Genomic DNA, 13,200 nt, shown 5'->3' with positions numbered 1-13,200 from the left:
GACGCGATCTGATCAAGATATCGAAAGTAAGCCAGAAACATCGCTGGTCAGTTATATTGTTTGTAAACAGGTTATACTTCTATCTTCTCATTGGCCAGTGTTACATTAGTAAGCTGTATGTAAATTTAAATCATCTAGAAGCTGCTTGCAGTCGCACAGCTTGAGTCTGAAGCCCAATACTTAAAGAAATAAAGAAATGCACCCAAAAAATGACAATTCTGTCATCATTTACTCACGCCGTTTCAAAGCCGTACTATTTTCTTACTTCGGTGGAACACAAAACATTTTTTATATTCCAAGTAGCTTTGTGTCAGGGACTGAAATGCTAAAAAACTCGCGTCTCTCAGATCTCATTTGCATATCTATTTCGCTAGCGCGAAATAATACCACTGGTTGTCTCGTTACTACAGAGTCCCTTAAAGGGACACGGTAATAATAAAAAAATTATATGAGATAGGAGGAAAATGTATATATGTCAAATGTTTTTTTACGTTCTCTTTCCATTGAGAAACTCTGCGTTCGTTCACAAAACTTGTGAGGTCTACAAGCCAACACAAAGGTTTTTTTTTCGAGGGAATGCAAATGTATTGACATATATTTTTTCTAAACATCTCATATTTTTCCCATCACAATGTCCCATTAGGATTAGGGGCTCTGTATGTACGCAAATTCAAAATGGCAACTTAAAATATGCAAACAATGAGATTTTAACCACTACTATGAAGAAAAACAAGTACCGGTACATTTTTGGGGAATATAGCGCACTTAATACACGGCATAGGTCGTAAAGACTCATTTTATTGTTAATTTTTGGTTTTGGAAGCTATCATTAGGTTTCAGAAGAGTTGTTATATAGTGCGCACGTCGTATGGACTCATTTTACGATTTTTGGAGCCCAAGTTCTCATTCACTTCTATTGTATGGAAAGAACAGCATCAATATTCTGCTAAATGTCTAATTTTCCGTTCCACAGAAGAAAGTGAATAAATGTTGACAAATTTTAATTTATGAGTTAACCATCACTTTAATTTGTCCCTAAACCACAGAGAAACAATGATTTATGCTATAAATAGTGTTTAACAGAAGAACTCTACAAATATTGTGTACTAACTTAATGTGTTCAGTCATAAAATGTTTCATGGATTTTATATGCTTTATATGCGGAATTATCCTCACCTACCTGACCTGAACCCGTCTGTCTCTAAGTTTGAGCTTTATTGAGTTTACAGTGACACTTTTTTTTGGGGGGGGGGGGGGCAAGTTTGTATGAGAATGAATGCAAGTAGTGGCACTCAAATTCAAAAAGTGAAAGAAAGATAAACAAGACAGATGGATAAATAAACAGGATGTTGGATGAAAATAATGCTTCCTGTTTTTTAGAATGGTACTTATGGATAGAGGGACACACACACACACACATACAGAGAGAGAGCGCAAATATTGTGCTTTTAGAAGTACCTTGAGTTCATGTTCGCTCAAATCCAGGCCATCATACCTCATAAGAGTCATGAATGCCTCCGATTCTGAAAATCAAGGACCATTCCAATAACACACACATATTGACATACACGGTATTGAACTGTCCGTTTTGCGTAGACTCCACAGCTGAAGGACGAGAGAGTTAGACAGGTAGGTGAGTGTTTCCATGATCCGCGACAGATATCTGTTGGTGGAGTGTGGGCGGAGCCTTCAGAAACAACCAATCAGCGGGCAGAGAATCCCGCCGCTACACTGCTGCCCACCACCTGCGACATGTCCCAGATCTGTGGACAGACCAATCAAACGATTAGCAGGGAGGACCAATAAGAGGGCAGGAGAAGACTTCATTCATCAAACACAATTGCAACAAATTTGAGTAAATTGGACATAAAACCATTCACACGTAACATGAATAAATGGATTTATGAACAAATTCTATAATGTACTAGTGTTATTTTAGTATTTTTTATATACAATTATAGTATTTATTAATATTTTGAATTAGCTATTTTTTATGTCCGGTTTAATTTTATGTACTTCAATTTATTTCAGTTAGTTGCCAAAGCAACATTTCTAATTTTCATAAAATTTCATTCAATTATATTAGGACTGCCAAATCGATTAATTGCATCTAACATAAAGATTTGTGTTGATATATATATATATCATTTTGAAATAGAATACGGTAGCGATCAAAATAATGTAAATCACGTTTCGAAAGTATCTTGATTCTTCAAATAATGATTATATCAATTACATCATTACACCAGTAGGTGGAGACAAGCGACTGTTATTTGTCATTGAATGTATTTTCCAATGAATAATTCATTCAAGAGATTCATTCAAAAATGCTGATTGATTCATGAATGAAACAAGTGAAGTCTTAATAAGCAAGTCATTGAATCATCAATTAAGTTTGGATTTTGAAAAAAAAAAAAAAAATATATATATATCAAATCAAATCAATCAAATAATCAATTCAGGTAGATGTTTTAAAATCCTGGCTAATATTTTTTATTTCATTTGTCTCAATGAAAAATGGAAAGTTGGGTGCATTGCATTGTGGAATATGATGTTCCATGCAGTGTGATCTGGTAATATTCTGCACAGTTTAACAAATGTAGTAATTCATCTGGAAAGTCTATGCATATTAAAAAAATTTATTAGTATAGATATGGCAGCGGCAGAAAAAAACTGTATCACAGTATGCTCCTTCAAGCATAGTCACTAAAACACTAGAATGAAAGAGATCAGGCATGAGTGTATGACCTTAACAACTCGATCAGTCCCACATGTGACCATCAGTCCTCGGCTCGGGTCCATGTCCATGTGAGAGATGTTGTGCTTCCCTTCATGAAACGTAGCCAGAGGAGTCCGACTGCAATGCGCGAATGTAAATACATAAGAATAAGAACCAAACAGAAAAGCAAAGAGAACAGAAAGAAGACAAACTTAAAATAAAACGACTCACTCTTCCTCTTTTATCGTGTCGTAGCAGTCGTCACACATGCGCACCTGGAACTCAAAGCCCATGATGGGGTACGTGGAGCGTTTAGAACTACACTTCCCACAAATGGCCTTGCCACACTTCCTGCAGTGATGCTGAGGACAGGATATGACACGGGCATTACATCGTGAATCACTGAGACGCTGCATTTAGACAACTTAGAGAGTGCAGATGAATAACAGGCTTAAAGGGATAGTTCACCCAAAAATGATTTACTCACCCTTAAGTCATCCTAGGTGTATATGACTTTCTTCTTTCAGACAAATACAATCAGTTATATAAATTAATATAACTGTTAATAAAGGCCTTCTAAAAGCCTCTTCTGAAGCGAAGAAAAGCAAAGTGATGAGTTTGTGTGAGGAAAATATTTCATATTTAACATGTTACAAAGTAAAATTCTAGCATGTGATGGATAGATGCACTTTTATGGAAAACAGAAACGGCAATTCACTGCCATTATAAAGCTTGGAAGAGCCGGGACTATGAAAGTAAAATAATGTCAAATGTTTTTGAAATAAAAAGCCTGTTGAATTGCACTACTTCAAATGCTTGCATTTTAATGCATTGTATTTTTAGGGCTTGCATTTTTATGGCCTGAAATTCAACATGGTTGAATATTTAAGCTGTGAATATTTCAATTAAAAACATTTCAAACACATTTTCATTAATAAAAATTCAATAATCCATATTCACCTTTCATATTTCACTTCCAAAATATTCAAACTGTTTTAAAATACAACCTGTAATATTCAACAGGCAATTTTTGGTCCATTTTATTTCGCTTTGCAAATTCGCTTCCACAAATTCAGTGGTTCAAATTCGACAGTAAATTCAACGGAACTGCAGGAAAAGCAGTAGATTACCGAGATACTCTCCATCTGCTGTTAGTCAATCTCACCAGCAGGTGGTGCAAAAGCGCGTGTTGTGACGAAGACCAGCAACAGTTAGAACAAGTCATTCTTCTGAATATTATAGGTAGTATTTTTAAACAGTTTGAATATTTTGGAAGTGAAATATGAAAGGTGAATATGGATTATTGAATTTTTAATAATGAAAATGTGTTTGAAATGTTTTTAATTGAAATATTCACAGCTTAAATATTCAACCATGTTGAATTTCAGGCCCTAAAAATGCAAGCCCTAAAAATACAATGCATTAAAATGCAAGCATGGTTAATGCAATGCCTATTTTTTTTCAAGTAGTGCAATTCAACAGGCTTTTTGTTTCAAAAACATTTGACATTATTTTACTTCCATACGGGACATTTTTTTAATATAACTCTGATTATATTCGTCTGAAAGAAAAAAGTCAAATACACCTGACTTGAGGGTGAGTAAATCATGGGCTAATTTTCATTTATTAATTTTTCATTGGGTGAACTATCCCTTTAAAGGGGTCATGAACTGGATTGTTTTATTATTTTATAATGTTGCCTGGGGTGCCCTTATAATGTTAGTATGATTTTTACATAAAAAATTGTCATAATTTATAAATAAAAGCCATTTTTCCAAGCCTGATTTCTGCCTCAGATTTGAACGCTCCGTTTTAAGGGGCGTGTCTGCTGTGAGACTGCAGTGTAAACGCCCACTGCTGTGATTGGCTGACATGCTTGCAATGAAATAGCTAGTATTACAGGAACTCTCTCGAAAACTTGTACTACGTTTTTACTAATACAGCTATCGAGATTAACAAATCGTGAAAAGTATCGTTTAAAGCATTATATTTAAATCTATTACATCGCATGAAAGGTTGCAGCATGATGAGCACTGAGCGGATGACAGACAGTCTGTTGATCGCGTGAATAAAGATCTTATCATTGCAACGCAATTTTTGCACTCTCACAAATGCTTACACCAAATCACAATGCAAACACGATGTGAGTACACAGTAAGAGCTTCGTTGTGTAGTGTAACAGTGTCATTATTTCATCACGAGTTTGGTAAGTGTCCAGATAAGCTCTCGCGGCTCGCGCTGTGCTGTTTGATTGACAGCTTGGGCGAAAGGGATCGTTCTTTGATCGCTTTCTGTAGGCTATATAATTTAATAACAGTTTAAAAAAAGATTATTTTCATAATACTACGAGAAATTATGTGAAGTTGATCGTTTAGTCGCTGATGCATAAACAGTATTGAACGATTTTAAGAGAAATATCTGAACTTGAATAATTACACCGAAATCACTGATCGCAGATCAGGCATTAGAATACACATGGTTACTTACATGTTGCTGGCAGATCCGTCGGGAAATTGTGATTGACTGATTTAATAAAGTTTAACCATGCTGGAATCCGAAGGAAGCTTATGCAGACTGTCTTCTTCCACAAACAGGAACTGCACAATATTTAGTAAACAGCATGTTTATTGCTTGGAAGTAGCTCGATCCGGTTTAGCAATCATCATGTCGTCCTATGTTATTTAGCATGTTTGGGCGAATCGGTGGGCGGGGCTAAACAGGCCGTGTTGAAGTAGGCGTTGATCTTCTTTTGTGGAGGCGGTGTTTTATCCTCTTTGACGTCATAGTTCCCCACTTTGAAAAACTAGTCGTTTGCTGAGCCTGATGTCTATAAAAGCTTTTATTGGACTAACAAGGTAGTTTTCAGTTCTGAAACTTACAGGATATTATTATAGTATGATGATCTCTTATATGTCAAAAGCTCAAGGAAAATTTGATTTCTCAGTTCATCACCCCTTTAAAAGCAAAAGATTTGAGATAACGGCGGTACCTGTCGGAGGCCCAGGGTCTTAGTGTCCCACATCTGCTTTATATTCCAAAAAAACGGCTGTTCGCATTTCTGACAGGAATCACTCTCCAGCCACTGTGGAGCCTGAAAAGAGAGAGAGAGAGAGAGAGAGAGAGAGAGAGATGACATTCTGAGTCACTTTCAGGTCACCATAGAGATGAATGTGACTTTAATGACTGACGCAGGGGTTGCCATGACGACACCCAGAAAACTTCGTCACTGCTCCATGATTAGACATTTGGCCATTGATTCATTCAAGAATATGTTCTGGTATACGTGTTTGTGTCCAGTGTGTGATTGAGCTTGTACTACACTGGCCAGCCAAAATAAGTCGGTGTTTGGATTTAAACAGGCAAATGCTTAACAGTCTATAACTGGATCATTATTGCAGAGATTATTATGTTTCTAGCATGTTATGTGTTTGGCAACAGCCTGATGGATCTTGACATTGTCATCCTGGAATATGGCTTTGATGTGTCTTCCTACATGGTTGTTTAAGAAATGAAAAGCTACACACTCCATCAATTAGGGTTAGAAGAACTGCTGCTAGACACATAATAATCACTGCAATAATGATTCAATCATAGACTTTTTATTTTTGGCCGGGCATATTAATAAAACAGATAGTTCCCGTCCAGGACGCTAATTGGTCAATACAGCGTTCCAGCCATGCTAAAACGCAGAGGTGGACAGTAACAAAGTACATTTACTTGAGTACTGTACTTAAGTACACTTTTTGAGTATCTGTACTTAACTTGAGTATTATTTTTTCTGGAGGCATTTTACTTTAACTTCACTACATTTGAAAGACAAATATCGTACTTTTTACTCCACTACATTTCTGTCAAGGTCACTGAGTAGAAAGTAGTAACGTCAGTCAGGGGATGATTTTGGTTGGAAGTGAAAGTCGAGTGACGTCAACATCCAACGTCGGACAGACGTTGGATTTTGGTTGGAAATGAAAGTCGGGTTGACGTTAGAACCCGACTGATGTTGGTTTCTGACATCAATCAGATTTTCATTTTCAACGTTGGGTTTGGTCTTCTAAATGTGAATTTTGTCATTGTTTTGGAGCACACTAGCTTATAGATAACAGTAAGGCTAACATATTCATACTAAAAGCCAAAAAAGTTTAAATAGGGCACTATTTGAGGGAACAGCCATTTGAGTGTCCGAAACTATTGTGGACGTTATTGAGTGCACTTATTCAATCTCACATTCAATCCGGAAATCTAGAAATAAATGTGATAATGATATGAGGGTAGGCATAGATTCAGAGGCATAAGGTACTGTAAGTATTACACACAACAATGCAACAATAATAAAACAATGCATTGACATTTACTTTTTACTTTTGATACTTAAGTGCTTTTAAAAACAAGTACTTCTGTACTTTTACTTCAGTAAAAATCACTCTTTACAACTTTTACTTGTAACGGAGTAATATTTGACCAGTAGTATCTGTACTTTCACTCAAGTAAGGAAGTTGTGTACTTTGTCCACCTCTGCTAAAACATGAAATAGTAACATATACGTCCATATATCATGTCAACTCCTGTATAAGTACCTCTTCTCGAGCTGTGTCCATGTTCCACACTGTCATTCCTCCATCAGCAGAGCAGGACACCAACTGATGGGTCAAACGCAGATACCTCAACGCCTGGACCTTCTCACTGAGACACAGACAGACACAGAATGACTGACTGGACCAGACAACCGATTATTCCTATTACACTTGAGATCAAATGTTAGGGGTCGGATTAGATTTTTTATAGTTGTTGAAAGAAGTGTCTTCTGCTCACCAAGGCTGCATTTATTCGATCACATTACAGTAAAAACAGTGAAATATTATTACAATTTGAAGACACTGTTTTCTATTGTATTATATGTTAATACGTAAATTATTCCTGTGATCAAAGCTGAATTTTCAGCATCATTACTCCAGTCTTCAGTGTCACATGATCCTTCAGAAATCAGAATAATATGATGATTTGATGCTCAAGAAACATTTCTGATTATCATCAATGTTGAAATCAGTTGTGCTGCTTTATTTTTGGTGGAAACCATACATTATTGCAACATTATTAATGTATTATTTAATGTCACTTTTGATGAATTTAACACGCACTTGCTAAATAAAAGTATTAATTTCTTTAAAAACAACAACAAAACATTTGTAATGCTCTGTGGTCTGTTTAAACCCACATAAGAAAATAATTCAAACAATCTCAAATCGATCTTTCATGTTCATTTACTGACTTATAATTAAATATGTATTAAATGTACAGGTAATAAATGTAGTCAGAAGGTTATTACAACAAAATAAACCCCATAAAGGTCTAGTTTCACCCTATGTTCTCTCTTATGCCACACTTTTAGAAGAAAGCTCCTGCTCAGAGGTTGTTAATGTAACTGAAAGTTATGAAAATCATTCACTTTCAGTATTTTCTTTTAAAGAAATGGAACTGAAAATAGAGAAATACTTATATTTCTCAATAGTTCTCAATTTTGGTTTCTTATGCCATTCACAGCCTAGTAGCACTTATAGCAATGTTTCATTAAGTCTATTAATGTCAAGTGTGTGTGTGTAGTTCTTGTATATATGATTTATGAGGACACATATGTGTAAAATGACATGGGTATTACAACGTAAATATGGTTTATGGGGACATTTCCTGTGTCCTTGTAAACCAAATGGCTTAAAAAAAACCATACTAAACTGTGTTTTTTGAGATTAAAAAATTAATTAAGAAAGTTGTGTGTGATGGGTAGGTTTAGGGGTAGGGTTAGGCTCAATACCAATTCACCCCTTGCCCTTCCCCTTGGCCCTACCCCTCCGTCTTGCGCGTTCCCGTGAAGGGGTAGGGCTGTCTCGATTCTCTTTTGGTTGGAGGGGTAGGGGAGGGGGGAAGGGCCAGATAGCCCTTGAAACGAAGATTTTTCGGGACCACACTTCAAACGAAGGGGTATGTATGAGACATTTACCTGCATACACCAGCTACAGAGGCAACATGACTGCCAATAATCATTTTCTTTGTCACATTCAATCTAGTGTTCATATTTACGGTCATGTTCTTCAAAGAAACGGTTGCAAAAAAATCGGTAAAGTTCGTTAACAATATGACGCATGTAAAAAACAAACGTTTGAAGCGAAGTGGACGCGCGAATGAGGCGAATTCGCGTCCACCGCGCCGCGCTAAACGCCTCATTCGCACCGCAAGAGCTCCAGACGCGCGCCAGACGCTCTATTCGCGTTTAGTCTGAACGCAGCATTAGGCGTCGAAGATATCGTCATCTCCATTGTTTTCTGCGAACTTAAAGGAGAACTCCGGTCAATTTTAACATTGAGCTCATTTTTTTGTACATTTGGAGTGCTGTCAATACAGAGAACAACGACAAGAATCGGTGTTGCCTACACCGAGTTATTCTATTTTTAAAATTTGCACCCTGTTGACTTCAATGGGGCAAGTACTAAACCTGCTTTTAGCCTCTTAACATCCTTGATGTGTCATTACAAGTGCACAGAAAATGTGAGTGATTCCTTCTGAGTGAACACGAGTGAGTCTGACTGCAGTAGATGTGAAAGAAATGTATAAAAATGATGTTATTTAAGCCAGCGCAAATACCTTGGTTTACATCCTGTTTTTCGGTTGAAGTCCAAAGTAGTCGATTGCCGAGTTCACACGCATAGGTTTAAAGGGGGGGTGAATTGCTGTTTCATGCATACTGAGTTTTTTACACTGTTAAAGAGTTGGATTCCCATGCTAAACATGGACAAAGTTTCAAAAGTTAAGTTGTACGTTTGAAGGAGTATTTTTGTTCCAAAAATACTCCTTCCGGTTTGTCACAAGTTTCGGAAAGTTTTTTTCGAGTATGGCTCTGTCTTACGTAAGATAGAGCGGAATTTCCTTATATGGGTCCTAAGGGCACTTCTCCGCGGCCGCGCGCGCACTCGCAGACCAGAGAGAGAAGAGAGCGAAAGCAGTACGTTACCTCAAAGCGCTCTGCTCGGCTTTAGGGAAGTCAATGTCACCAAAGAAGTGGGTTTTTGGTTGGCAGGGCAAGACAACCCTGCACAGATTCCCAAAGAACCCAGCGTTAAGGGAATAGTGGATGGAGTTTGTTTTTTCGAAGCATCAACGGAGGTTGTGCACGACTCTTTGTTCCCTGCATTTCGACGATGATTGTTTTATAAACAAAGCCCAGATCGACTTATTTGCAGATCGTCTAATGCTTAAGGATCGAGCAGTCACGGTGAGTAAACTACTTCAAATGTCTCTCTGTGTTGTTGTTAGATCAGTTAGCACAGCTATAGCACACCGCCCACACGGCCCGCCCCCAGCCGCTCGGTTTTTTCCGGAAAGACTCGGTACAGCCAATCTTTCACCTCTAAATATAATAAAACTAAAGACGTTTTGGAGATATGAAGGATGCAATACTACTCTATAGGTACTCAAGATTAACAGGAGATTGAGTGAAAATGAGCATTTCACCCCCCCTTTAATACCTATGATCACGCGCGTGAACTCGGCAATCGACTACTTTGGACTTCAACCGAAAAACAGGATGTAAACACAGGTATTTGCGCTGGCTTAAATAACATCATTTTTATACATTTCTTTCACATCTACTGCAGTCAGATTCACTCGTGTTCACTCAGAAGGAATCACTCACATTTTCTGTGCACTTGTAATGACACATCAAGGATGTTAAGAGGCTAAAAGCAGGTTTAGTACTTGCCCCATTGAAGTCAACAGGGTGCAAATTTTAAAAATAGAATAACTCGGTGTAGGCAACACCGATTTTTGTCGTTGTTCTCTGTATTGACAGCACTCCAAATGTACAAAAAAATGAGCTCAATGTTAAAATTGACCGGAGTTCTCCTTTAAGAAGAAAAATGCATAAAAATTGCTGTAACTCACGCAAGATTACAGCTGACGACGGCATCTTGGAAGTTTGTGATGAACATTGGCGCATCCTGTGACGTAAGCGCTAGCAACGACGTATAATGACGTGTAACGTAACGGTGTAGTAGTGGTGTCCCATTTCTTAGGGGAATATTTTCACCCCTACGCCTTGCCACTCTGTTTCAAGGGGCAAGGGTAAGGGGTAGGCGAAGGGTTAGGGGTAGGCGAAGGGGTATAAAATAGAATTAGGATTGGGCCTTAGTGTGTGTGTGTGTGTGTATGTGTGTGTGTGTGTGTGTGTGTGTGATGGGTAGGTTTAGGGGTAGGGTTAGTGTAAGGGGAGAGAATATACAATTTGTACAGTATAAAAACCATTATGTATATGGAGAGTCCAAGTAAACCACGTGTGTGTATGTGTGTGTGTGTGTGTGTGTGTGTGTGTGTGTCTCACTGGTGTCCCTGCAGTAGTAATGTGCGTCCCTGTCTGCCACCAATGTCCCACATGATCACACTGTGATCAGAAGCTCCGGAAAACAGCCACCTCTGAACTGGGTCCCAATATAGCACAGCAACACTACCTACAGACACACAGACAGACAGAAGAGTGTTAAAGGAAACAGTTCTTTCACAAAACTGTGAGACCAGTTATGAAAGACACTCAGATGTGTGTATATGAGTTGAGAAAAAGCAAGCTATAGTTCGGACACAAAACTGTCCTCAAAAGTGAGCTAAATCTGACTAAATTTCCCTTTTAGCTCTAACCTGCTTAATGTGACTATAAAGGCCCCGATATACTTCCAGCGAAATCGAAGAACGAACTGGTGTGATGTCATTTCAAACAAAATCAGACCAAAAATGAAGGAGTTTGGAGTGTGTTTCAGGGGATTTCAAAACAGCTTGCCAAAGAAGTTCGCTCTGGCTGGTGAACACCTCTGAACTACCATTGGCACATGACGATGATGTAATAGGAGGGTGTGGCTCTGAGGCTCCGCCTCCTTTGACATGGAAATCTTCTCCATTTCATTTCTTCTGTTCAGTCCAAAACATGAACACACTGGAGAGCTGCTTTACAGTAGAAACTGAACTTGTAATTCTAATTGACAGAGACACAGACACTGTTCTGTCATGTTTAATTCTGTAAAGCTGCTTTTAAGCAATCTCTTGTATAAAATGGTATATAAATGAAGTGACGTAACTTGACAGGAGTGCTGAATTGCAGAGTTTGTGCAAACATATTAAAATCGCTATGATCAGATGCTTTCTTTACTGCTGTTTTCTCACCTCTGTTATTTAATTTGTTTATTTTGTTACTGAGAGGAAAGCGCAAAGCACATATTTACATATTCACCTAAACACCGCTCTCAGTGTCGGGATGTTCACTAACAGTAAACCGCTGGTCACATATTTAAAACTTCTTTTTACCCCTACGCGAAGAACGGAAAAGAACTTCGCCGTGAGTATATCGGGGCCTTAAAAGACTTGACCTTTGGTGTGGCCATATATATATATATATATATATATATATATATATATATATATATATATATATATATATATATATATATATATATATATATATATATAAACACACGTGTATTTGTAGGTGTGTTACCTTCATGTCCCTTTAGTGTGGTAATGATAGAACACGACTGTTCATCCAGTTTCAGTAGAGTGATCTGCCCTGAATGATCTCCCACAAAGGCATGCTGGGTTTCGTTATCATATCTGCATATGTAGTCAAGAAAACAAGACAGAAGAGAGGAAATAATCCTCATAACAAAAATCATATTTAAACCAGTTTAAGACACTAATTCATTTGCCAATCCATTAAAATTTATAATGAATCTATTTAGTGATAAACGATATATCGGCCACCATATCGGTATCGGCCGATATATGTTAATTTTTATCTTTATCAGCCCAATAAGAAAATTTGGCCGATATATTAAAGCTGATAAATAATGTATTATTTCCTTCAGCTGAGACACTTCAGATGTGCACTGTTCAACATGATGGCTTTGAATTGCTTCAAATATGATTGGAATAACTTCAAAAACGGAAAATACAGTTCAGTGCAACAGCAGCACAAGTCTGTCATATCGGCTACAAAAAATGATTATGAGAACATTATAATTGTGTGCTTGAGACATCGGATTTTAATGGAGAGACTTTTGTTTTTGCAATCATGCTCTCAAAAATTACATAAAAAATGGATTAAGATTTATCGGTCAAAGTGTCGGTTATCGGCTTTCAAATATAAAAAACTATCGGTTATTAAAATTTTCATATCGGTGCATCCCTAAATCTATTTAATCAAAATGTCTTTGAAAGATATTCAGGGACTTGTAAACTAGATATGCATTAGCAGAACTACGGTTTCCACAAAAATATGAAGCAGCACAACTGTTTTCAATATTGATAATAATCAGAAATGTTTCTTGAGCAGCAAATCATCATATTATTCTGATTTCTGAAGGATCATGTGACACTGAAGACTGGAGTAATGATGCTGAAAATTCAGCTTTGATCACTGGAATAAATTACATTTGAACATATATTCAAATAAA

General features: G+C 37.3%; 1 protein-coding gene across 2 annotated transcripts in view; it reads right to left on the bottom strand.

Moving 5' to 3' along the window:
• The window catches only part of wdfy1 (WD repeat and FYVE domain containing 1), a 40,760-nt gene that overhangs the window by 19,322 nt on the left and 8,238 nt on the right, over positions 1-13,200 (bottom strand). The window contains exons 6-12 of one of the 2 annotated variants that reach the window (XM_079886829.1): positions 12,246-12,358; positions 11,085-11,211; positions 7,294-7,399; positions 5,709-5,810; positions 2,951-3,081; positions 2,749-2,857; positions 878-1,763 (exon numbers count right to left, since the gene is read on the bottom strand). In XM_079886829.1, the coding sequence (XP_079742955.1) occupies positions 1,704-1,763; positions 2,749-2,857; positions 2,951-3,081; positions 5,709-5,810; positions 7,294-7,399; positions 11,085-11,211; positions 12,246-12,358 (748 nt within the window). In that variant the 3' untranslated portion in view covers positions 878-1,703. Of the gene's footprint in view, positions 1-877; positions 1,764-2,748; positions 2,858-2,950; positions 3,082-5,708; positions 5,811-7,293; positions 7,400-11,084; positions 11,212-12,245; positions 12,359-13,200 lie in introns of those variants that run through there. The other variant, XM_079886831.1, reaches the window with a different exon arrangement.

This window comes from Squalius cephalus (assembly GCF_949319135.1).
Source record: "Squalius cephalus genome assembly, chromosome: 11".
NCBI lineage: Eukaryota > Metazoa > Chordata > Actinopteri > Cypriniformes > Leuciscidae > Squalius > Squalius cephalus.
The sequence above is the reverse complement of the archived record's forward strand: the minus strand, read 5'-3'. Positions and strand labels throughout refer to the sequence as shown.